The 27,274-nt window shown below is 41.3% G+C and overlaps 1 protein-coding gene across 2 annotated transcripts in view; it reads right to left on the reverse strand.

Moving 5' to 3' along the window:
• Positions 1 to 399: 399 nt before the first annotated feature.
• Positions 400 to 27,274, reverse strand: part of dagla (diacylglycerol lipase, alpha) — a 95,259-nt gene continuing 68,384 nt past the window's right edge. The window contains exons 15-21 of one of the 2 annotated variants that reach the window (XM_061887441.1): positions 23,842 to 23,910; positions 23,679 to 23,751; positions 18,574 to 18,782; positions 18,023 to 18,149; positions 11,866 to 12,032; positions 7,310 to 7,327; positions 400 to 6,665 (exon numbers count right to left, since the gene is read on the reverse strand). In XM_061887441.1, the coding sequence (XP_061743425.1) occupies positions 5,624 to 6,665; positions 7,310 to 7,327; positions 11,866 to 12,032; positions 18,023 to 18,149; positions 18,574 to 18,782; positions 23,679 to 23,751; positions 23,842 to 23,910 (1,705 nt within the window). In that variant the 3' untranslated portion in view covers positions 400 to 5,623. The remainder of the gene's footprint in view (positions 6,666 to 7,309; positions 7,328 to 11,865; positions 12,033 to 18,022; positions 18,150 to 18,573; positions 18,783 to 23,678; positions 23,752 to 23,841; positions 23,911 to 27,274) is intronic. The other variant, XM_061887442.1, reaches the window with a different exon arrangement.

A 27,274-nucleotide genomic window follows, 5' to 3' on the forward strand; every position in this document is an offset into this window, starting at 1 on the left:
AGCAATGTCAGCTAAGATTTATCTGAGAGCCAGATGCAGTCATCAAAAGAGCCACATCTGGCTCTAGAGCCATAGGTTCCCTACCCCTGACCTATGGGAAGTTCCAAATAAGTGTTTGATGAGCATTCCTCAACTTTGTCAGTCTTTTTTTTTAAACATGTTACAGGCATCAAATTCCAAATGAGCCAATAAAGTAATGGCTCATGGAAAAAATAAAGTATTCCAGTTTGAACGTTAAGTATCTGGTCTTTGCAGTGTATATAATTGAATATAGGTTGAAAAGGATTTGCAAATCATTGTATTTTGTTTTTATTTACGAATTACACAACATGCCAACTTGACTGGTTTTGGGTTTTATAAATAAATGTGGGGAAAACAATACATGAGAAGGAGACAGCATTCTTTTCATGGTTTGTAATTTATTCCATAACAGGCAAAGTTTCAGTAAGGTAAGGGATCACATACATTCTCATTGGGGACAGGAGAGGAAAGAAGCAGACCAGGTAAACATGGACACTACATATTTGGAAATATTCCGAGCTCATAGACCAATTTGGAGATTTGACAAGTTAAAATAAATAATTTTCTGATGAATTATTTCTCATACTCTGTCAATACTGATGTTTTAAATATAGAGATATACTTTCTCTCTCTTTTTTTTAAATATAGTTGCTCTCTACATGACTATTGGAATCCATTATTTGTTTTAGACATCTGCTTACATAATTAGACACAGAAAATGGTGCTGTACACATTGCTTTGACTGGCTGAAAGCTAAACTACGAAACGGGTGTGTAACCAAAGTGCATGTGTGTGTGTGAGAGTGTGAGAGATAGAGAAAAAAGTGGGACTGGCAATATTATCTGTGCAGTGTCCGTAATCTGGCAAGATTCGAGTAAAAACTCTGGTTCCCAACAAAAACTGTACACATCACCATGGCGACTCCGGGCTGGGCATTGCACAAAAGGTCATTCTGCAGAATGTCTCACCACTACAGAACATTAGTAAAAATGTCATGGCAGTATGTCAAATACCTTTCCACTTAAACGGAGAAAAAAAAAAAATCACAATTCTTATACTGGGAATGTTTTAAAAAATGATTCACTATCAAATGAAATAAAAAAACACTGATATCAAACCAATATTTGCAATATCAATAAGGATAACAACACCATCAAATACAGCAATAAAAGTGAAAATAGTTTATGGTAATAAATAATGCAAGTGGTGAGCCTTCCTGTTAACCCCCATAGGGAAGATAGTCTGCCACGTGTGTAGAATTGTTGCCCGCTCATTTATCCACGCAGTCCGACCTCAAGGAAGAACGAGGCGGACCAGATTAAAGGGAAGCAAAACACCTGACGTCCGTCATGTCTGAGAGCACCTTGAGAATGAGAAAAATTACATCCTGGGGACAATTGGAGGATGCACGGTCGGGAGAGGACTTCGATATGGCGCGATTACGGTAGCTTTCGTGTTAGTAAAACGCCTCAAAAGAGAGGTACGGTTGCTAAGGGGTGAAAGACAACTACGTGCTAGAGGGTTTATTGCGGCCAGAATGTCGACAAAAACACACGTCCGGGGGTCGTGGTTGTTGACCGGAAAGCCATGAAAAGTCAGGTGACGTCTTTCCTGTGGCATGTAACAGTCTACATGGGAATGAGCGGGGTAGGAGATAGTAAACATAGCTCAAATAAAGCAGTAAACATATACAAAAAGTACATCAGAAAAATACATTTGGCAATATCACTGTAATCATTTATTTGGCAAAGAGGGGGCCTGAGCATACATAATGTGCCCAAGAGTGCCCAAATGTCAGTCGAGTTAGGCTGTGTCTCAACTCGCACAATTCCGTACCAAGGCTCGGAGAAGTACGGCAAGTTCCCGGGTTCTGCATTTAACACGGCCCACATGGTGATTGTGCAACATCGGAGCCTAACCAGGGACCAACTTTGGATTTCAGAAGTGGCTGGCTCGCGTACACCGCACGTTTTGAAGGGATTAGATGTTTTGGAGTACTATAAGTGATTGTACACTAATTTAGAGTTTGTACAAAATAACAACAATGAAATAAATAACTTTGCTTGGGTTTTTCAAAATTGTTTTAACGCTCTGCCTGGGAATCAAACAAGCCCACTGCAACCAAGATTGATACTTTCTGATACCAAGAATGGCAAAAACTTTCCCTGCAATTTGCGTCCTATTCGTCAAGGGCAAGTCTTAGTCGACAGCATACAGTAACTACCTTTGAGTGGTGTACCTAACTGGTTTTTAATACGTCTTACTTATTTGTAATATCTGATTGCGTGTTCTGTCAATCATTGTCAGGTTGGCAAGAAGACAGCCCTAGAAAGCCAATCAACAAGCAGTCTAAAAGTGACGAGCTTCCGATGGAGCGTCCGTTTTCCCACCTGGCGCCAGTGTTTGACTTGTCTCCATTCAATAGCATGACATTTTTGGACCTTAAAAGGTGCAGGGGATAAAAACTGCTTTTTGAAATAGTGCTGGGTACAAGCCCCCACTACAAATTACATCCATGAGTGTGCAACATTGGAGCCTAACCACCCTCAATAATCGCCATTTTGGCTAGAAAGTGGAATGGTAGGGACGAACTAGAGCGCTTGCAGTTCACAATTTAGAAGGGGAGAAGAAGAAGAAGGGAAAAAAAAGTGGATAATTATTGCGATCGTCATCTCCGGTGGTTGCACAAGGATAGAAACAAACATGTGCCCTCAAAAATAAAGTACTAAGTATTATTGTTGCCACTTATATTGGGTGGCAGCGGCTATGGAGGTAGAGTGAGTCGTCCAGAAACTGGAGGGTTTGGTAGTTTTAAACACAACTTTAACAGTTCCTGTGACTGCTGCGCCCTCCTAGTTCTCAGTGCAGCCCACACTGGTGTACGGGTGTGAATTGATTTTTAATGGAGGTCGGAGAGGCCGTTGGTGCGAATTGGCTGCCACATTTGCCTCAGTCTACCCCAAGGTAGATGTGGATACAAAGTGTGGAGCTTACCACCATCGCTGTGTGAATGGATAATGGGTTTTCAGTGTAAAGCGTTTTGAGTGTCTAGAAAGGTGCTGTAAAATTCTAATCAAATATATTGGTACCTGGCCGTACAAGTTTCTTGAATAGGAGCTGTCCTTCAACTTATTTTTATGCTTTAAGTTGCAAGCAAAAACTTGGATTTTCCCCATTGAACCCCGTTTGACGTTTGTAAGTGAAACATTATATGTTTCACTTACAAACTCACTCACGTTCTTTGTTCACTTGCAAGGGAACAAAGAACGTGAGTGGGGAAGGACAGCGCTGAGAAGAAGCAGATGATAGTTGTTGAATTAAAGAAAAAAAATCATGGAGCAACATTACTGAGGTCTTTGTGTACCTGTCCTGGCGAAGCAGTGCAAGCACTAAGGCAGAATGAATCCATACATATTAAAATAACACCAGCTTAAGCTGTTAAAATCATTTTTAAACAAAGGACATTTATCCATGAAAATATGGAGAAAATATTGATAGTATGTGTGATGGAAAAGCAGCTCGCAAGAGATACCCTAAAAGTCCACTCTCTAAGGCAGTGGTTCTTAACCTTGTTGGAAGTACCGAACCCTGCCAGTTTCATATGCGCATTCACTGAACCCTTCTTTAGTGAAAAATTAAAAAAATAGTTTTTTCAATTTCAAGACAAAGTTGTATGTTTTTGGCAACACTTTAGTATGGGGAACATATTCTAAGTAACAAAGACTTAATTTAGAGTTTTTTGGACACTAGGGGAACATATTCTAAGCAATAAACACTTAATTTATATTTATTGGGTTAGGGTCAGGGTTAGAGGGTTAGGGTTATAATAAGGCCATGCCGAATAAGGCATTTATTAGTACCTAATGACTAGTTAAGAGCCAATATGTTACTAATTTGCATGTTAATAAACAACTAATTAATAGTGCATATGTTCCCTATACTAAAGTGTTACCATATTTTTTTTACTGGTGCACTAAATGAACCGTGCATGAACATCACTTTGTTCAAACAACAAAACTAAGACAGTGAATAAACTCACAACAAATTACGCACCTGCAAATCAATCAGCTGTTGCCGTATCCGTAATATGCCAACAGGGTGAAGTTTGTATTTACACGAAGAGTCGGGTGTGTTTTGACCTCTGCCGAACCCCTGAGGTCGACTCACCGAACCCCTAGGGTTCGATCGAACCCTGGTTAAGAACCACTGCTCTAAGGTAAATACTATACATTATTACATTACTTAATGAAATTATTGTAGTTTTTAGTAGTACATTGTATTGTATTGTTTTAAACAATATTAATAATATAATAAAAATGGGTACCTATATCCCTACTAGCGATTTTTTTCTGACGTTATTGGAGATTCTCATGTAAAAATATGTATCATTCTTAAACCTGGATTATGTTCTTGCCTATATACGTTGATCATTGTATAGCTCCATCCATCCATTAAATGTGACGTGCAATTCTCTGCCAAAACATAGGTGGCAGTGTTTTTCAGATAGTAAACTCAGCGAGCAACCACAACTCTTCCTGATTTACTGGCGTGTTAGCTTCCGTGCAGTGGGAATTAAAAAGAGACGAAGAGCTATTGGAGCTAGAACTAATCGATGTGTCAGAACAATCACGTTTATTGCAAATGTTGATCGGAAATAGAGGGTCAAGTCATTCGCAAAGTTGTTGCGTAAGAGCATATTATACAAATTGAATGATGTCACTTAACCCCTTCTTACAGATTTTAGGACATCCTTTAAAAACTTTCATTACTGAGTTGGCAACGTGGCATAGTGTACATATTGGAGTGCACTGACGGAAGTGTTCAATTTGAGACACAGCCCAAGTGGCTTGATGACGAGTTCTCTTTGAAAAGAAATACAAAATAAATATCATGCGCTATAAAGAGTAACCAAAAAGTTTAAAAACATCCATAGGCGTCCGTATTAACTTTTGTCACAATCACTAAATGTTTAAGACACGTGACTTTACCCATACACACACAATCTCTTTTCTTAACACCAACTCTGAATAGACCTGAGGAACATTGTGTCATGTCACAGCGAATGACATATGTCCATCTTCACATTCCTGATTGAAGAGTAAAAAATATAATGCAAGAGGAAAAAAACAAACTATTCTGAAGCTGCTGAGGGTGCAAAATGTAGAGTACACCAACCAGAGAAGATGCGCCTTTGCAAACTGGCTCTTTCTACAGTGTTAGTTTTTGAATCCCTGCTAGGATAAGGTAACTACTCCTGGTATCGTTAAAGTGGAGTTAGAACATATGTTGAGACGTCTCACGACTTGTTTTGGAACGGCATTATGTAGCTACAGTTGTTCTTGTCCACCCAAAAGCAGCACAGCCCCCTGGCATGCAGAGAGGTATCTTTTTTGCAGTCATTGCAATAGTGTGAAAATGCTATAAACATATTTCAGGTGGGGGAGGACACCTGAAGAATGGAAATTATTTGAAAGCTGGAGAGTCAAGCTCTGTCCATAGATCTCTGATGAGTGACAACATTCCATTGCATGCACATAGTGTGATATGTTTTTAAATCTGGGACAACTGTACCTCTTCATTGCGGAGTAGCTTATAGAGTTGACTACACCATAGAAGACAGAGTGTTTTCCTCAGGACAGTGGATAGGGGGAGGTGTTCGTAGCGAATGCATGGCAGGTGGAACTCCCTCACCGGGTGAAAGGTCATTTAGTTCTTCAGAAGATGAGAGAGGGAAGGAGGGTGACAAGGAGATGCCAGAGGAAGGATCAGCCGATCCGGCAAAAGTGCGTGGGGGCTTAGGGACCAGGTTGGGCTCCAGAGTTGCCCTGGCCAGAAGTTGTTTGTCATCCGGTACGTCTGCTAAACATTCGACATGCCCGAGGGAGCCACGTCCTGACTCAGACTCACCGTCAGAGAGATCCAACGGCGGTGAGCTGCTGCCATCTAACCTGAATAAAGAGTCCAAATACTGGGCGAATTCTAGTACTGTTCTGCTGGGGTTTCCATTGGATAGCTGGGGTGGAGGAGTGTTTACCTGTCTGGTCTCTGGGCAATAGTCCCACTGATCCATGTCTCCATCCATTGCTCTTGAAGCAATCTGCGGACTGAGGGGAGCGTCGGGAGTGCTACCTGGGCTGTAGATGCCAGGCATCTGTTGCACATCAACAGAAATTTGGGGGTATGGGTTCTGCTCTGGCATGAGAGGCTGAGGGGAATACTGTCCACTGTAGCGAGGCGTGGCAGGGGACAGCTGCATGGAGTACTCTGGTTTGGATGCAGCATCTGACGGTGAAAAGAAAGGGCTGATTTCTCCCAGGTGCTCTGGTGTGGCCTGGCAAAGGCAGTCAGCAGCCAGTAGTTCAGTGCGAGAGCTGAGAGATGGGTTCTCTTCTGGAATGGTGGCATCCAAAGGAAAAGGGAGGCTACTGAGCAATGGGGAACCTCTAAGCGCAGCAGAAGAGCGCCGGGAATCCAGACTGTATACGGATTCGGCGTCTGACAAGCTTTCCATGACAGCCAGGGGAGCTTTGCGGTCTTTAAGTTCTACAGTGAGGCGCTCTCGTGCTCCACGCAACACTACAGGTACTGGAGGAGGAGGACACTCAGAAAAACCATCCAGAGATATTTCAGACTGGGCACACGAACTAGAGGAGAGGGGGAGAAAGGAGAGTAGTGACAGAGTAGCAGGATAGTCGTGAAGAAGATATCAACTACAAAAACGTGGAAAGTGGGCAAAGGTAAAACATATGGACAAAAGCTTTGAGAGACATCTATTGCTCAATCCGAGAGGAGACGAGACAAATTTACCAAGAATTTCAATGTTTCGGCTTCGTGTGACCATTTCATGCTTCCTTTTTGTGGAAACTGTTTGGGGAAGACCCTTCTTTACTTTGTTGTGGAAGAACATGTGAGCCTTGACCTAAAACACTTTTGTTTTAGACTAGAACACAGTTTGTGCATTTTACACATATTCTTTTAGACAGTCTAAAGACAGGTCTTGGGTGAAATAGTCATGTATCAAAATCTTTTGTCCATGTGGTGTAGAGACTACTGATCAAGTAAACACCAGAAACAGGGATGGGAGAGTATGAGATCAGAAGTGGGTGTTTCTAATGCAGGAAACACAACATACAGACCTCTATCAGAGCATAGACATGGGACAGGGACTAAAACATGGAAGGAACTGAATACTACCGTACGTTGCAACTGCTCTGTGGTCAAACATTGTGCATGCGTGCATGGGAGAAGGGTGCATGATTGAAGATTTAGTGATTGCATGCTTTCTTACCGTGACAATGTTTTTTGTCTTTATTTTTGTTAAACAAACATAACAGACAAAAATTACAAGTTTGAGAAAACAAAACAAATTAAATTAGTAGCAGTGAGTTTGAAAATGAGATATGTTTTATAGAGCAAACAGCAATTTCTGAAAACCTTAGTGGTTTTCACCTTAACTTCCACCTTGCTAAAAACTTAATTAATTTTTGTTCAGCTTGGGGGAAATGATAAGTGCAGCAGTAATGTCATTCCCTTATCATTGTGTGGATTACTTTTTGCTCTGATGTGCTTTGTCAGCTGTGAGGTTTTTTATACTGTAGACCAGGGCTATTCAATCGTTCTTGGGCTCACATTTCCAGGAAGCCAAGGACTGGGGGGCCAGACTTTTCCTTCCACTGTTTTTCATATTTTGAGAACCAGCATTCTCTGCAGTTTTTGTTTTTATTCTATTTATATTATAAGTTGCAAATTTCTAGAGACTATAGCCCTGTTATGCCGAATACAAGTGGACTCTGGACTTTTTGGAGGTTAAAATGTCAAAACAAAGATCTTCCGATGTGTTTACAATGGTCTAAGTTTGACCACACAACTGCATATACTGAAGAGACGGTCAGAAATCAGCTTAAAAATGTTCTGTAAATCAAAATCTATGCAAATTTTTGATCAAAGCACCAGCATTACATATTACGTAGCCCACAAGGAAATGTTTTAAATGTAAAACAAAATCCAAAATAACTCCTTAAAGGAGTTATCCTTAAGTTACAGTACATGACAGGATTGTGTTGCTCTTTTTTAAGAACGCACTACAAAAACGCTGGCCAAAGATCCTCTTTAAAAACAGCAGAGAACTCATGTCATAAAGACATACTGCAAAAAACCGCTAGTGCTCTGGTGATTTTAGGAATCTACTGCAAAAAATGTTAAATAGCCCTGGTTTTTTTGTACACACATGTAAAATCTGGGGTGTCCAAAGTCCAGCCCCGGGGACAATTTTCATACTATGATCATGAAATGATGCACGCGTCCTAATTTTGAATAAAAACAGTTGCAAGCTATTTGGTCACCTGTGAAACAAAAGTACCGTAGCGATAGGTCAAACGATACTAAAGGATTAATGCCTTATGAAACAGTATGATACTGTGTCCTCGAAGGCTCAGGGTGTGTATCACTCTGTGTCATTTGACTGTAAAGCGCCAAACTGCGTTTATCAGGAAGCAATCCCTTCATCTCACAAGTCACAGCTCACACTAAAAGCAGTCGCAGTGGCTTGCCGCGTTAGACATCAGTTTTTAATCACTCCTGTCGATTGAAACAGATCTAGGAAGAAATAAAAATTACAAAGTCCGGGATCATTTATCTTATAGCGCTAATTAAGGCAGTGTTATTGTTCTGTTTGCTATTAGATTCATTAACTAAATAATCAGAATCAACTTATCGGCCTAGTTTAACACACTAGCTATTTGACTTGGTGGATGTTACGCTTTTTATATTCCTTTTTGCTAACCTGTCTCTCGCCAGATCCTTGTAGTTCGCTGAGCTCCACACAAGGAACTGGGACTTCTCAATAAGAGATGTACTGTATTTCAGAAAGCGGGGCGTTGTAAAAAAATCATTGTATGTGATTGGATAAACCACTTGTCTTGAATGACGTGTGTGGAGAGGCGGAGTCGGTGAACGAGCAGCGGGGCTGGGCACGCTGGAGCCCGGCACAAGATGGCGGCGAGGAGGCAAAGAATGCGGCCGAGCGGAGAGCAAGGGCGTGCCGAGAACGACGCCACAATTGAATTCAGGTGTGTGGATTGCGCACCGGCACACAATCAACTTATCTCCTCTCAATGTATAAAAGGGGAGAGGGAGGAGAGAACGGGGCAGAAGGAGGAGGAGAGCCCGCAGCAGTACCGTAAGCAACAGAGAGCAAGACGACGACGCGGCCGGCTGAAACAACCAAGGAGCGAGCAGCAGAGAAGGAGCTGAAAAGTGACCCGACCTGAAGACAAGCTTTGATTGAAAAATAAAGCGAGTCAAACCTGCTCGAAAGCAATGTCCTGCCTTGATGGTCCGTGGAACTCGCACGACGATGGCAAGAGTCGTTCACAACGTGATACTTCAACCACTCACATCGAAATCAACCCGTGACGCTGATGAGAGCGACGCTGGGAAATCCTAAACAGAGCAGCCGACATATTGGATAACGACAGAGCGAAAAGTTGATAAATACCTTCAAAACCATTCTCTGTTCATCTTTTAAAGAATTAATATTCAATAGATCGGACAAAACAGTTGCAATAGCAGAATCAATGTCAGCACACGACTCCTCGCTGCGTGCTGCGATTGTTGTTTGAATCAAACAGTCGCTTCGGCGCAACGTCACATCAATGAAATCCCGCCCGGCGATCCTGATTGGTTCATTATTTTTTGTTATCTTGAAGGAGTTTGCATTGCCCTCGATCATACTTGCCAACCCTCCCGATTTTTCCGGGAGACTCACGAATTTCAGTGCCCCTCCTGAAAATCTTCCGGGGCAACCATTCTCCCGAATTTCTCCCGATTTCCACCTGGACAACATTATTGGGGGTGTGCTTTAAAGGCACCGCCTTCAGCGTCCTCTACAACCTGTCGTCACGTCTGCTATTCCTCCATACAAACAGCGAGCCGGCACAGTCACATAATATATACGGCTTTTACACACGCGCAAGCGAATGCAAGCCATGGTTGATCAACAGCCATACAGGTCACATTGAGGGTGGCTGTATAAACAAATTTAACACTGTTAAAAATATGCGCCACACTGTGAACCCACACCAAACAAGAATGACAAACACATTTCGGGAGAACATCTGCACCGTAACATAACATAAACACAACAGAACAAATACCCAGAACCCCTTGCAGCACTAACTTTTCCAGGACCCTACAATATACACCCTCACCCCATCTCCCAAATTCGAAGCTCTCAAGGTTGGCAAGTATGCCCTTGATCCCAGCGAACTAAAAGGACCTGGCGAGAGTCAGGTTACCTTTATCTGTTCTGTCTCCCTGTAATGCATGTCTGATCTTGGATTGTGCTGAAAATTTTAAATTCCCCTCGAGGATTAATAAAGTATTTCTGATTCTGATCACAGCTACTCATTAAAAAAAATAAAGGCTAACTATAGTTTTATTTGGAAGCAGAATATAGCAACTTTTTAACCCAGTAGATTGCCGGCGAGGATTATAAAACAGCAACACAGTATTAGTGCAGCTATTGAGTGTCATATGCTCACTGGGGCATCCTTTGCCCATCCCTAAAAATAAGCAGTATTTTTCTTTCTTTATATGTAACTATTTAGCATACAACATGTAATTAAAGGCCTACTGAAATTAGATTTTTCTTATTTAAACGGGTATAGCAGGTCCATTCTATGTGTCATACTTGATCATTTCGCGATATTGCCATATTTTTGCTGAAAGGATTTAGTAGAGAACATCGACGATAAAGTTCGCAACTTTTGGTCGCTAATAAAAAAGCCTTGCCTTTACCAGAAGTAGCAGACGATGGCGTCACCGGTGTGAGAGCTCCTCACATCCTCACAGTGTTTATAATGTGAGCCTCCAGCAGCAAAAGCTATTCGGACCGAGAAAACGACAATTTCCCCATTAATTTGAGCGAGGATTAAAGATTCGTGTTTGAGGATATTGATAGCGAAGGACTAGAAAAAAATAAAAAAATAAGGTAAAAAAAAAAAGGCGATTGCATTGGGAGCGATTCAGATGCTTTTAGACACATTTACTAGGATAATTCTGGGAAATCCCTTATCTTTCTATTGTGTTGCTAGTGTTTTAGTGAGTTAAATAGTATCTGATAGTCGGAGGGGTGTGTCCACGGGTGTGTTGACGCCAGTCTCTGAGGGAAGTCACGGCAGCTGCATGGACGGCGCAAGCTCCGCTGATCTCTGGTAAGAGGCGACTTTTTACCACAATTTTCTCACCGAAACCTGCCGGTTGACAAGTGGTTGGGAAACATGTTCGCTTGACCGCTCTGATCCATAGTAAATCTTCACTCCCGAGAATTTTAAACAAGGAACACTGTGTGTTTGTGTGGGTAAAGGATAAAGCTTCCCACCTTCATCTTTCTACTTTGACTTCCCCATTATTAATTGAACAAATTGCAAAAGATTCAGCAACAATGATGTCCAGAATACTGTGTGATTGCGTGAGGAAAAGAGACGACTTTTAGCCGTAAATGGTGCTGCGCTAATATGTCCCCTCCAACTAATAACGTCACAAACACGCGTCATCATTCCGCGACGTTTTTAACAGGAAACTCCGCGGGAAATTTTAAATTGTAATTTAGTAAACTAAACCAGCCGTATTGGCATGTGTTGCAATGTTAATATTTCATCATTGATATATAAACTATCAGACTGCGTGGTCGGTAGTAGTGGGTTTCAGTAGGCCTTTAAGAACATATATGTTGTATAAGGGGCCCTCATGTGCTTCCATTTTTCTATGTTTGGCCCTCGGTGGGAAAAAATTGGACACCCCTGATGTAAAGTGGCATTCATGCATGTGTTGCCCAATACTGACCGAACACTGTTGTTCCTGCGATGGTGGGCTGTAGGCGTCGGCTGCTGGGCCGTGTTGGACGCAGCCATGAACACGCTCTCTGGATTCAAGTCCACTTCTGTCGGGCTCACCATGATCTTGGCTGCGGACAGCAACGCTGTTTTTCCCTTGTTGTAGTTCTCCAGCACCTGTTCCAATCAGAAGCAGCAAAACATGACTTGAGGCATGGCGGACATACTGTAACTTGATCAATCAGTTACAAATAATCCACCCCATCAAATTCCAAAAATGTTGTGACATTCAAAAAAATGTTGTGACTTACAGAACAGATCTAAGCTTGGTTGCAAGTTTAAAAGCTCTCTTAAGATAAGCTAGTTATTAGTATTTGAATAAACACAGAATGAAGGAAATAGTGATGAATAACATCAAAGAGAGTTTGTAGCTACATCTATATTTAGCAGCAGATATAACATCTATGATAGTACATAGTGGTTGAGGTCAAAGTGAGCTTACACCTACTTCAATTGACATTTAACACCCACAGCAGAGTCACGGGTGCCTGAGGAAGTCTTACAGTATTTAAAGGAATAGCAACACATATGACTCAAGTACACCAGCATAACCAGTACATTTTTATTCTAAGCAGAGGAGCATAGAATGGTGAGAGTGATGGAAACTCACATGAGTACATAAATTAGATGTGGTTCACTTTAATGAGTTAAAATACATGATTCGGGCAAATGATGGTAAAAAAACAAATAATTCCCATAAGACTTAACATATTCAATGATGTACACTTCATGTGTATGCATGATTTAACACAGGTAGGGGGTGTGGGCACATGAAAACCTATAGGTAATATTTGACAAAATACAAAAAACAAAGCAGATGGATTGAAGCTGCGCTCTTATACTGCAATGCCTCCAGCCACGTGTGTTTTAATAATTTAAATGACAGAATTATTAACACATGCACGGCGGAAAAGAACGTCATTCCTTTTTTTAATGCTTCGTAAAAAAAAAGCAGCCACTGTCGGAAGTCATACAATTATGGAGGTAATTTCATGGCCGATTATATGAATAAATGACCTTTTCCAGTTACTCCGATTGCTGCTACTGCTGGCAAACAGACAGCGCTCTAAAGGGGAAAGGCCGAAAATGTTTCAAGACCAAGCAATAGATAATGCACCGAACGGAATTACATCCCAGTGGAGAGAGAGAAGGCAAAGTCAGTGTGGAAGTCGTCGCCATGGGAGCTTTGTGAACACAAAGAAAACGTGAAAGCAGGAGAAGTTGGGGGAGTTCCCGCAGTGGCACTTGGCCAAAATGTGCCAAGGCAAGGAAAACAACAAGACACAAGACAAAAAGGGAAAAAGGGAAGGCCCATTAAGTTCATTACCTTAAAGTGGTCCTGTCTTGCTCTTTTCAGGGGCTTTTGAAATGATATTGGATCCCAGTGCGGGACTATCTTAAGTTCCTTTTAATAAAACACTACATTAATCTCAAGTTGTGTACTGGACAAAAATACATTTTTCTCATGGTTGCATTCTTAAATAATAGTTATCATCAAACAGTAAAGATAATTGGATATTGGACATGATTGGAGGAATATTTTGGAACCTAACTGATTTGTTCAAAAACAGCTACAACAGTAGGATTCTAGCTCCCCAAAAAACACATTTTACCATTGCTAAATTACTCCGGTTTAGGTACATAATTCTTACATCCAAAGCAAACTTTCTGGCAGCCATATAAGCACTTTCCTTAAAATTGTCGTGATAATCATGAATTTCTCATACTAGTTCATTCATGATATTAAGGAGTGGCATACGAATGAAAGCAGTAATAAGTTAAAAACAAACCAACCTATGAACAAAAGTACAACATTTTAAACATGTAAAAAAGTGTGAAAAATAGAAAATGTAGGATCAAACCCCCTTTATATAGCCTATAGGCTCATATTCGTAACCACAGTATAAAAGTAATTTTGCTCTGTGGAATGCAGTTAGGGAAGTCTTTACGTCCTGTGGGGGAGCATGCCTGGACTTGTTGTCGCCTCCAGCTACCACTTTCTTTGTGCAAAGAGCCACAATGAAGGCTTTTACAGTCAAGACGGCTCGGAGAATGTTTTAGGTCCCTTCAATGGGAGGAAGAAAATGTGACCTTGCTGGAGAATTTCACAGTATTTGAGGAGGAGCTGAATGGTCCCAGTAATATGGTAACCATGTTCGAATACATTTGTGCTCTTTTGTCGGTACTTACATGCACACTGATCATGGACTGGCAGTCTTAATAGTTACCAACTAGGAATTTCTTCTTGTAGTGTGGGGCTGAGAGACGTTCCCAACTTAACTGAAATTCTGTTCTCACTGGGTACAAATTCAGAAGGAGCGGGAATCGCATCTACGCAAAAGATGGTCTCAGGTGAGTCTGTTTGGGTCTCTACCGGTGGCAGAATATGTGATTCGCCTGCAACAGAAGGACTTCCTGATTGGGGGTCACAAGGATTTACGGAGTCGGCATCTGAAAAAGACGAACTGATAGTAGTCAGCGGGATAGAGACTAGTTCTGTCTCTGCAAGGGAGGCGTTGCAGTACATGTCTTCAGTGTTATGGGAAGACGTATCTGAGGGGAAACTGTTATTTGAGTTTATGTGTACAGTGGTGTCGCTGCTGGACTGATTGACCTCAAGCGCCTCCACTCCCAGAGTTAACCGCTCAGACCGAGGACAAAATGGTTCCAGCACCTGCGGACATACCAGAGGTATCTCACTCAATCACAGTGTTACACTTCGTCGGGAAGATGCATCTTTTAACGAGCGGTCCATGAATGCCAAGGAAGCTTAAGTGTCACCCAGATCAGCACCGGTTTAACGCCGCAGCACCGTACTTCCCAAGTGGATTAGTCCCATGCAATTACACGCGTAGACACCCTGATACCAGAAAAACACCATCAGACGATGCCACAACAAGTCAATCAGGAGAAAAGGAAGAGTCCCCATGCTTTGGTAGTAGACCCAGGTGAAGAAGATTAAATGACAGGTTTCAGACATGACCTCATATTATAAATTTGTGTCATGTTGTGTCGCTGGGTTTTGAAAAGGTTAGAGAAATGTTCAAAGGGGGCTCAGCATCTATTTGTTCAACTATGTTTGATAATGGCAAAAAATACATGGATTTTGGCCAACTTGTACATTTTTTGGTTTACCTTAACTTCTGATCACATTTCCAAGTGACTAAAATGCACATATACAGCGGAACCTTGATTTACGAATACCCACATTTGCAACCTTTTCGGTTTAAGAACGTTTATATCGCGCCAAATATGCCTATGTGACAGAACCATGTCTCGACATACCGTTCATTCATTTTGTTTGCCATTATGAAGAGGCGGGGCCTCCTACATGACATCCTGTTTACATCGTCTACACACGGGCGTAGCCACTTGGAAGAGCTTAGACGATAGAGCGGCACTTCGGACGAGTTGATTTCCACAATTGTAGCTTTCGCCTGTCAGAGCTGTGTCAGCCCGTCTTAAAGATCACTTTGTTTGATCAAAAACACTTTAAATGTGTCCAAACTCTCGCTGTATAGCTTCGGGTTGCTAGGCAACTGCTCTGACTTAGCGTTTTGGCCAGATAGCTTGGGCTAGCACTACTTCACTTCAATAAGCAAGTCCATATTTGCAAACATTAAAAAAATCAAATAACGTTTATGTTTGCTTAAAGGGTTAAATATCTCCACAAGGACTCAGAGAAAGAGCATGTGCTTTTCTGCTAGCTTCAACAAAGCTATCGCGAGTGAAAGAGTTTATCAAGCACTGCCTTCATGGATTTTATCAGTGAAAGGGGGATTGGTTCCGCAGTAAGTCTTTAATTTTGATGAGGCCAAAAAAGATGCCACAGCGGACCATTATTATAGCAAAAGAGAAGGCATTACCCGGACACAAACTGATTAAGGATCCCGTCACACGGCTAGTTTGTGCTAACACTAGCGGTGACTGTAAGGTGAAGCCACTGCTAGTTTACTACTCCAAAACTCCCAGAATCTTCAACAATGCCACAAATATTCGCAGATAAAAAGTAACTTCATTTTTTTTTTGTATTGTAGCAACATGGTGGTTTAAGTTTTGGAGCACACCAACGAGACTTTAGCGTGTGTGTGCGTTTTGACATGCACCTGGGGATAGGTTGATTGGCAACACTAAATTGGCCCTAGTGTTTGAATGTGAGTGTGAATGTTGTCTATCAGTGTTGGCCCTGCGATGAGGTGGCGACTTGTCCAGGGTGTACCCCGCCTTCCGCCCGATTGTAGCTGAGATAGGCGCCAGCGTCCCCCGCGACCCCAAAAGGGGATAAGCGGTAGAAAATGGATGGATGGATGGATGTATACAGGATGTATATACATAATAGTCTCTTCAACGACTTTTGTCGAGGCTAGAAGCAATTATTGATGTTTAGATTGATTCTTATGGGGAACGCTGATTCACTATACAACCTTTTTGGTTTACGAACCATGTTCAAGAACCAATTAAGTACGAAAATCAAGGTTCCACTCTACCACTGTCACCACAGTGGATTACAGCTAAATCATACTTTAAAACTATAGGGGAACCCTGGAACAAAAACAAATAATCAGTATTCCTTACTACTGGGATATGTTTTACTGCTCTACATTGGAATATCATCATTTTTGGGCCTCATTTGTTTTCATAAGTGAATGTTTCTTACTGCATGAGGCAATACGAGTGAGCCAATTGATCCAAATGTCAATATCAAGAATAGTATCAGTAACGAATCGATACTGGCATGCAAGATCAATACAGTGCAATCTGGATTTACAAAGCCTTAATTGTAGGAACTCCTTGTTTTACTAACTAAAAATATGCTTTGGTGTACGAACCTTGTCTCAGTGTACGAACATCCAATGTGGCCGGCTGATCGCTCTCATGCTCTGGTGCTCACTGCTCAGTCAGCACACTGTTGCTGTTAGCTACTGTGCTACTTTGTGTGCGTTTGAAGCATGATTAGCCTTTTTAAAACATGTTTCTTGTTTCGCTAGCTCAATACCAGTCCAAAGAAAGCAATGGACAAGACATGAAACATTCAGTAACTATCTACAGTGTTGTCGACACTGCCTTTCTCTGATACCCCTCCCTTACGCTGCACGCAAAGAATATTAACCAGCGAGGTTAAGTGGATTTTTGTGTTTGTTTCTAATCAGTGACCTGGCTGTCAAAGTTAAGGAGTTGTGTGAGGAGAACTGTGAGTGAATCACAGGGCTAATGACAGTGTGTGCGTGTCGGCAGGGTGGCTACAAATGAGTATGACGGTTAAGCTATTTGTTGTTTTGCCTTTGTTACTTAACAAAAAAAAAAAAAAACACCCCCTTGTTATGTTTGTTTTATATACAGTACGGTACAGCGCTTTATATTGTGTTCAAAGTATACAAACTTTGACTAAAATTTGGACTTTTGTCAAGGCTGGAACCCAATGTTCATGTTTGAAAACTTTGCTATAATATACAAACGTTTCTATTTACTAATTTAGTTCAAAACCACTTCAGTTCTTAAATCAAGGTTCTACTGTATGTTGCATATATTTTTTTTACAAAAATCTGTGTATTGCTGTATTGTTCATATTGTCAATATTGTTGACAATATGTTTAAGAAATGGACAAATGATGGCTTTTGGTGTAAGAAGATTAAGTAGATTGACTATAGCCTTCATTTTTGAATATGGAAAAATGTATTATTTTGTTGATATTGTTTATATAGTGAATTGTCATAATTATACACAAATAGATTTTTTTTGCCCAGTGAGAATTCACAAAAAAACGTTTGGGAGGTATATGTTTTGACATCCCTGGCTCTAGATGGGTAGTAACAGTGGTATTATTCCATTAATACTGCGATGAGGTGGCGACTTGTCCAGGGTGTACCCCGCCTTCCGCCCGATTGTAGCTGAGATAGGCGCCAGCGCCCCCCGCGGCCCCAAAAAAAAAAAAAGGGAATAAGCGGTAGAAAATGGATGGATGGATGGATATTCCATTAATAATAAATACAGTACATACAATTAATGGAGATTTGTATTCGATAATTTGATTATAACCACAAGAAAATCCCAGCACCGCGTCAGTGAAGAGAGGAGAATCAACAGCATGCACACGACTAAGACAAACCTTGTTGAGGCCCTCCATCACCATGAGAGGCATGTGCTCATTAAGCATGGCAGGTGATATGATGACCTCATTGAAAGCCTTGTTGTCCCCCCAAAGAGCCGAGTATGTTGGCTCTTCCTGACCAAAGCTATATGGGGACGGAGAAAGAGAGAGAGAAAATGCCAGTCAATCAATAAGACCGACGAAGTAAAAACACATTGACTCAACACCTCCCCTCATCATCTTTCCTTTTGAAAGCCAAGCAAACATGTGGGAGGCATTACTGAAAACAATAACACGACAATGTGACAAACTAGACACATTAGTTAAAAAAACAACAGTGGGAACAAAATGATAGCTAAATGTGTCAAATGAAATGACATACATTAGACAAGAGCAAAAATCTTTCTGTCTGCTTGGACGCACATTGGATTGTTTGATTGCCATTTTAACAGTAAACAGCTTGAAATGGTCCTTTTCAAGCAACTACAGAGGAATGAATTGGAAAACCAGTGGGTGGCATCGAATTTTGCACACACAATAAAGGGGAGCCCGGAAATCAGCGCTCTCACCAGGTTTCTGGAGGATGGTTGTGAACCACGTGGATGATTCGGCCAGGAGGGTAGAGGGGAGTCGAGGCGGAGAGGGCGATGCTGAGGTCACTTGGGTGAAGCCACAGGCGACTGCTGGGGGGTGCTGCTTGCTGAGTCGGAGGATCATCCTCTTCAAGTGGAAGCTCCGATTTTGGGATGCATTTGGTGCCTCCCACAATGATCCTCCACTGTTGGATCAAAACATATTTAATACTTTGTGAAAGACTGTTTCATGAAGAAACTTCTGAAACCTACACTAACAAAATAGAGGATGTTCAGCTTTCGAATTAAATTTCAGGATGAAGCTAAAATGATCGACTTTGTAGTTGTGTCATCGGATTTGCGGCCTCATGTTTTGGACACTCGGGTGAAGAGAGGGGCGGAGCTTTCTACCGATCACCACCTGGTGGTGAGTTGGCTGCGATGGTGGGGGAGGATGCCGGACAGACCTGGGAGGCCCAAACGCATTGTGAGGGTCTGCTGGGAACGTCTGGCAGAGTCTCCTGTCAGACAAAGTTTCAATTCCCACCTCCGGAAGAACTTTGAACATGTCACGAGGGAGGTGCTGGACATTGAGTCCGAGTGGACCATGTTCCGCACCTCTATTGTCGAGGCGGCAGATCGGAGCTGTGGCCGCAAGGTAGTTGGTGCCTGTCGGGGCGGCAATCCTAAAACCCCTTGGTGGATACCAGCGGTGAGGGATGCCGTCAAGCTGAAGAAGGAGTCCTATCGGGTCCTTTTGGCTCATAGGACTCCGGAGGCAGTGGACAGGTACCGACAGGCCAAGCGGTGTGCAGCTTCAGCGGTCGCGGAGGCAAAAACTCGGACATGGGAAGAGTTCGGGGAAGCCATGGAAAACGACTTCCGGACGGCTTCGAAGCGATTCTGGACCACCGTCCGCCGCCTCAGGAAGGGGAAGCAGTGCACTATCAACACCGTGTATGATGCGGATGGTGTTCTGCTGACCTCGACTGCGGATGTTGTGGATAGGTGGAAGGAATACTTCGAAGACCTCCTCAATCCCACCAACACGTCTTCCTATGAGGAAGCAGTGCCTGGGGAATCTGTGGTGGACTCTCCTATTTCTGGGGCTGAGGTCGCTGAGGTAGTTAAAAAGCTCCTCGGTGGCAAGGCCCCAGGGGTGGATGAGATCCGCCCGGAGTTCCTTAAGGCTCTGGATGCTGTGGGGCTGTCTTGGTTGACAAGACTTTGCAGCATCGCGTGGACATCGGGGGCGGTACCTCTGGATTGGCAGACCGGGGTGGTGGTTCCTCTCTGTAAGAAGGGGGACCGGAGGGTGTGTTCCAACTATCGTGGGATCACACTCCTCAGCCTTCCCGGTAAGGTTTATTCAGGTGTACTGGAGAGGAGGCTACGTCGGATAGTCGAACCTCGGATTCAGGAGGAACAGTGTGGTTTTCGTCCTGGTCGCGGAACTGTGGACCAGCTCTATACTCTCGGCAGGGTTCTTGAGGGTGCATGGGAGTTTGCCCAACCAGTCTATATGTGCTTTGTGGACTTGGAGAAGGCATTCGACCGTGTCCCTCGGGAACTCCTGTGGGGAGTGCTCAGAGAGTATGGGGTATCGGACTGTCTTATTGTGGCGGTCCGTTCCCTGTACGATCAGTGCCAGAGCTTAGTTTGCATTGCCGGCAGTAAATCGAACACATTTCCAGTGAGGGTTGGACTCCGCCAAGGCTGTCCTTTGTCACCAATTCTGTTCATAATTTTTATGGACAGAATTTCTAGGCGCAGTCAAGGCGTTGAGGGGTTCCGGTTTGGTAACCGCAGGATTAGGTCTCTGCTTTTTGCAGATGATGTGGTCCTGATGGCTTCATCTGACCGGGATCTTCAGCTCTCGCTGGATCGGTTCGCAGCCGAGTGTGAAGCGACCGGAATGAGAATCAGCACCTCCAAGTCCGAGTCCATGGTTCTCGCCCGGAAAAGGGTGGAGTGCCATCTCCGGGTTGGGGAGGAGACCCTGCCCCAAGTGGAGGAGTTCAAGTACCTAGGAGTCTTGTTCACGAGTGAGGGAAGAGTGGATCGTGAGATCGACAGGCGGATCGGTGCGGCGTCTTCAGTAATGCGGACGTTGTACCGATCCGTTGTGGTGAAGAAGGAGCTGAGCCGGAAGGCAAAGCTCTCAATTTACCGGTCGATCTACGTTCCCATCCTCACCTATGGTCATGAGCTTTGGGTCATGACCGAAAGGATAAGATCACGGGTACAAGCGGCCGAAATGAGTTTCCTCCGCCGTGTGGCGGGGCTCTCCCTTAGAGATAGGGTGAGAAGCTCTGCCATCCGGGAGGAACTCAAAGTAAAGCCGCTGCTCCTCCACATCGAGAGGAGCCAGATGAGGTGGTTCGGGCATCTGGTCAGGATGCCACCCGAACGCCTCCCTAGGGAGGTGTTTAGGGCACGTCCAACTGGTAGGAGGCCACGGGGAAGACCCAGGACACGTTGGGAAGACTATGTCTCCCGGCTGGCCTGGGAACGCCTCGGGATCCCCCGGGAAGAGCTAGACGAAGTGGCTGGGGAGAGGGAAGTCTGGGTTTCCCTGCTTAGGCTGTTGCCCCCGCGACCCGACCTCGGATAAGCGGAAGATGATGGATGGATGGATGGATGAAGCTAAAATACACTTACAGGTGACCTTAATTTAATATTAGGGCTGCAGCTATCAATTATTTTAGTAATTTACTTATCAATTATCGATTAATTTGAGTAACCAAATAGTCGAATTAAACAGTTTATAGCCTCAATGCATTTTATGTGAAAAGCCTCTTACAAAAAAAATATTTAAATTAAAAAAATATTTTTTTTCTCTTGATCTTTATTCTGACAAATACACACAGCATTTAAATAGTAATTTTACTAAGGGAGCATCACTACATATTACCTATTTTTTTTAAGTTAAAAAGTTAAATAAAAGATAACTGTGTAGCCTAAAACCAGGTAATAAATAATACATTGGGAACTCAATTGTACAAAAAAAGACTATGATAACTAAGAGGAAATGTATTTAACACATACCGTATTTTTCGGACTATAAGTCACAGTTTTTTTCATAGTTTGGGCAGTAATTATACTTAAACTTATACTCAGGAGCGACTTATGTGTGAATTTATTAACACATTACCGTAAAATATCAAAGAATATTATTTAGCTCATTCACGTAAGAGACTAGACGTATAAGATTTCATGTGATTTAGCGATTAGGACAGACAGATTGTTTGGTAAACATATAGCATGTTCTATATGTTATAGTTATTTGAATGACTCTTACCATAATATGTTACGTTAACATACCAGGAACGTTCTCAGTTGGTTATTTATGCGTCATGTAACGTACACTTATTCAGCCTGTTGTTCACTACTCTTTATGTGTTTTAAATTGCCTTTCAAATGTCTATTCTTGGTGTTGGGTTTTATCAAATACATTTCCCCCAAAAATGCGACTTATACTCCAGTGTGACTTATATGTTTTTTTTTCCTTCTTTCTTATGCATTTTTGGTAGGTGCGACTTATACTCCGTAGCGACTTATTCTCCGAAAAATACGGTATAAATAAGGTACTAATTAGAAGAGTGAGGTCTGATTTTTAGTAGATGCTACGATATTAGAATAAAACATTTTTAATTCAAGTCAAACATACGAGATGGCAATATCTTCCAAAATAGTTTACCTTGTTTCTACTTGTTTTCTGCTATTATTAGGAATAGGATGATTTCTGATAATTCTGCATTATTAATAGAGTGCTATTGTGAAATGCTAGTGCTGTTTGACAGTGCAATTTTTTAAATGATTTCAAACATTTTGATACCTTCTCTCGCTTTCTTTGGGCCCTTTGTTCTCTTTGTATTCTTCCTTGAGCCATCTCTCATCTCACTCCACTGTTTCCGCCACACAAATACACAGGCCACCTCACCCGAAGCGTGACCTACATCACCGTAGATACACCGCTCCAATGCACGTTTTTTTTAAGTTCTTGGCATTCTCGTTAAATTTACATACTAGAAACATACAAGATTTTAAAAATGTTTTTTAATTGAACTCTATAACCAATCATAAAGGGAACAAAATACCAATCAAATTAATAGATTTAATTATCGCATCTCCACTTGATATGTCCAATTGTCAATAAAAACATGACATAATCTAAGCATTTAAAAATTCCATATCTCGGTTATTGTGACCAAAATGATCACGGTTATCATTATCGATGGATGGATGGATGGATTGATAGATAGTACTTTATTGATTCCTTCAGGAGAGTTCCCTCAGGAAATTTTTTGAAATTCCAGCAGCAGTGTACAGAGTTGAGATCGAATTTAAAAAGTAGAAAGTAAATAATGGGGGTATAAATGGAAACAAAATAGGAAAATATTACAATAGCAATAAAAATAAAAAGCAACAATGAGAATAAAAATATAACTGTAAAATAAAAATACAACAAGAAAAACTAGGCATTATCGGTATTGTTGAATGTGCTCAAAAAGTACTTACACATACACTGATATCTTTTGATAAAGTTGTTCTTTTTTAATAACTAAAATATATTGTGGTGTCTTACTCTGTAAGCGGTCCTTGAACGCGCCGTAAAAACACCTCAGTCTTGTATTATTTAGAGTATAGATCGATCACTCTGTTCTAACAGAGCACAGCCTGTAGATATTATGTGCACAATTGAATATCTTAGTTGCTCAGAAAGCAATGTGTTCATACAGTACAAGTTCACATAGGCGTAGTTTCTTAATGGGGAAAGATGTTAATGTCTCTTTTGTATTCCTTTTAGCATTTAAGCTAGCGAGCTACAGGAGCGCTAGTCAGTCTGAGTTTATAAAAGTGAGATTATCAATGACAATTTTTCGATCATTGTAATTTAAAACCGTAATATTAACAGTCGTAAATTGATCGCGGTAATCAATAATGTTTACATTTGCATTCCTACAGTAACCTACAACTTTCTGTTACTCATTAATTTTTCCTTACATGTGTGTGGCAACGTAAATTTCCTTTGTGATTTTTTCCTCTCGTTCCAGCTTTGTAAGTTGTATGTATACAGAAAAGAGCTTTCAACAACGTACCTTTGGCTTGTTACTTTTCTGTAGGACTTCTAGAAGGTGGCGACGGAACCCCTCCAATTGCGACAAGCCCAGTCTATAAGACACCAGTAATAGATAAAGTACGTATACGATGAATCCATAATGCTAAGGACTGTTCCTATTATGTACAAAGTGATAAAGATACCTTGGCACCAGATCTTTTCCGAGTACCACAGAGGTGACAAACTCTTTGGAGTACTCCATGGCATCCTCACTGGTTGAACAGAAGATGGAGAAAATAGTTATATCACATAAAGTAAAAGTGTAAAAGTGCAAGCTGAATACAATGTAGAACCTTAACGGATTAAAATATCTGATCCCTAATCCAAACTTTCTTTAAGGGCTAAATGTATAATACAGTAAGATGTGGAAAAAATTAATTGTTGCTAAATAATATGAGGCTAACACTTTGGTTTGACTTGTGGCCCTGCTCACACTATTCTGTTCAAACAGGTTTTATTTCTAAAGCGCCACCACTCAAATTTTGTGATCTGGTGTTCGGTTCGGTGTAAATTCTTGTTCTTTTTAAGACCTCAGAATACCATACATCCCAAAAATCAACCATTACTATTCATCAGTTGTGTCTCACAGATACACACTACAAACGGATTGGTAACATTAAGAACAGAAAAAACATGTGGTCTAAACCAAACACGATTTTTAAATCCGGGGACCAAGCTGTCCGCAAATGATATCAACTAAATTTAAACAAAATCGGTTAGTAAACTCCATATGAGAAGCACTCAAGACTACAACATGTCTGACTGGGAGAAGACGCTGTCGAAGTTCAGCCATGTAAATAAAACAGCCCACAAATCGGCGCATCCTGAGGAGACGGTCAGAAAGCGCCTTGATAATGGTCCATTGAACATAGACTACACTGTAAAAAAAAAATCCTATTTTTATGGTTAATTTACTCTAAATTTCTACTGTAATTTTTCTACTTTTTTTAAATAGGTTATAAAACTGTAGAATTGAAGACATTATCTGTAAATAAACAAACCGCCTGTTATTTTAAGTAATATGCCAGTAATGACAAACAATGTATATTTCTATTTTTTTACAGAAAAATACCATATTAATAATACATATAATTTTCTGTTTTCTCAAATTACTTTCAAATTCATGTGAAATTACAGTAATTAACTTTCATTCAATATGTAGCTTGTTATATAAAAGTATATGTCCATACTAACAATCTAACAGTTTTATATGTAATTTTGAGGAAAATCTTATTTTTTTAATATTTATGTGTATTTTTATATTCAAGATGAAAAATATTTGTAGTCTGTTATATATAAATTGATGCCCATACTAAAGATTTGACATTTTCTCTGTATTATTACACATGTTGGTGACTTCAAGACATACTTGATTACAGCCAACAGTCATACAGATCACACTGACGGTGGCAGTACAAACAAATTTAACACTGTTACAAATATGCGCCATGTTGTGAACCCACATCAAAAAAGAATGACAAACACATTTCGGGAGAACATCTTCACCGTAACACAAAATAAACACAAAAGAACAAATACCCAAAATGCCAAGCAGTGGTACTCTTCCGGGCTGCACCCCAGCAACCACCAAACCCCGCCCACCTCAATTGACTCACGGAGGGGGGCAATGATGTGGGGAGGTGGCGGGGGTGTAGCCCGGAAGAGTAGGGCTGCTTGGTATTCTGGGTATTTGTTCTTTTGAGTTTATTTTGTGTTACGGTGAAGATGTTCTCCCAAAATGTGTTTGTCATTCTTTTTTGATGTGGGTTCACAATGTGGCGCATATTCGTAACAGTTTTAAATTTGTTTGTACTGCCACCATCAGTGTGATCTGTGTGGCTGTAGATCAAGTATGTCTTTCAGTCATTATAGAATATCAAACGAAGCCTAACACAATATGCGTTGCAATCGGCTCGCTGCTTGTCTTGTAAACGCACTAATGCGACGAAAGTTTAGCGAGGACGACAAAGGCAGTGCAGTGCTGTCATGGCACCCCCTAAAAATATGTCGATATCAGGACAACCCTTCACGAGCCGCGAGGGTCACAGGAAGTCTCTCGTGAAGATCGGCAAGTGTGACGCCAGGACGGTACAGTCATTCAAAGTAGGTGAAACCACTTTTCACGTAGTTTTGACATACAGTGGCCCCCCCGGTAAATTGAGTTTGAGACCCCTGATCTTAATAATTCTGAAAAAATCTTTAAAATAATGGTATAAATTTGTGGAACTTCCAGCATTGTCACTTAATTAAAGTCAGTTGATCGTAATAAATTGGAAAAACTTATTTAAAAAAGGTATTTTTCTGCAGAACTGTTTGCATCGTCACTTTATTAAAGGTGGTTGATTTTAATAATTTAGTAAAAATCTGTAAAATTACGATATTTTTCCGCAAAACGTTTGATGAAAATTTCTGTAAATATGATGTTTTTGATCATTATTTGGTTTACAGTGTTTTACCTTAATTTTATTGTTTTCGTTTGGCAGCCGTAGGTGCCAGTAGATTACCGTTTTTTTACAGATTTTTTTTTTTACAGTGTATGTACCAAACCCAAAACCAGTGAAGTTGGCACATTTTGTAAATCATAAAAAACAACAGAATACAATAACTTGCAACTCCTTTTTTAACTAGTATTCAATTGAATAGACTGCAAAGACAAGATATTTAATGTTCGAACTGAGAAACTTCTTTTTTTTTTGCAAATAATCATTGACTTAGAATTTAATGGCAGCAACACAGTGTAAAAAAGTTGGCACAGGGGCGTTCTTACCACTGTGTTGTTACATGGCCTTTCCTTTTAACAACACTCAATAAACGTTTGGGAACTGAGTAGACCAATTTTTGAAGCTTTTCAGGTGGAATTATTGACCATTCTTGCTTGATGTACAGCTCAAGTTGTTCAACAGTCTGGGGTCGCCATTGTGGTATTCTAGGCTTCATAATGCGCCACACGTTTTCAATGGAAGACAGGCCTGGACTACAGGCAGGCCAGTCTAGTACCCACACTCTTTTACTATGAAGCACCGCTGTTGTAACACGTTGCTTTGCATTGCATGATAACGTTGCTCCAAAACTTGTATGTACCTTTCAGCATTAATGGTGCCTTCACAGATGTGTAAGTTACCCATGCGTTGGGCACTAATAAACCTCACAGATGCTGGCATTTGAACTTTGCGCCAATAACAATCTGGATGGTTCTTTTCCTTTTTGTTCTGGAGGACACGATGTCCACAGTTTCCAAAAACAATTTGAAATGTGGACTCGTCAGACCACAGAACACTTTTCCACTTTGCATCAGTCCATCTTAGATGAACTCGAGCCCAGCGAAACAGGCGGCGTTTCTAGGTGGTGTTGATAAATGGCTTTGGCTTTGCATAGATTTTAACTTGCACTTACACATGCAGTGACGAACTGTAGTTACTGACAGTGTTTTTTCTGAAATGTTCCTGAACCCATGTGGTGATAAATCTTTTACACACTGATGTCGCTTTTTGATGTAGTACCGCCTGAAGGATATGTCACAGGCATTCAATGTTACGTGCAGTGATTTCTCCAGATTCTCTGAACCTTTTGATGATA

This window comes from Nerophis ophidion, linkage group LG25, assembly GCF_033978795.1.
Source record: "Nerophis ophidion isolate RoL-2023_Sa linkage group LG25, RoL_Noph_v1.0, whole genome shotgun sequence".
In the NCBI taxonomy this organism is placed as follows: Eukaryota; Metazoa; Chordata; class Actinopteri; order Syngnathiformes; family Syngnathidae; genus Nerophis; species Nerophis ophidion.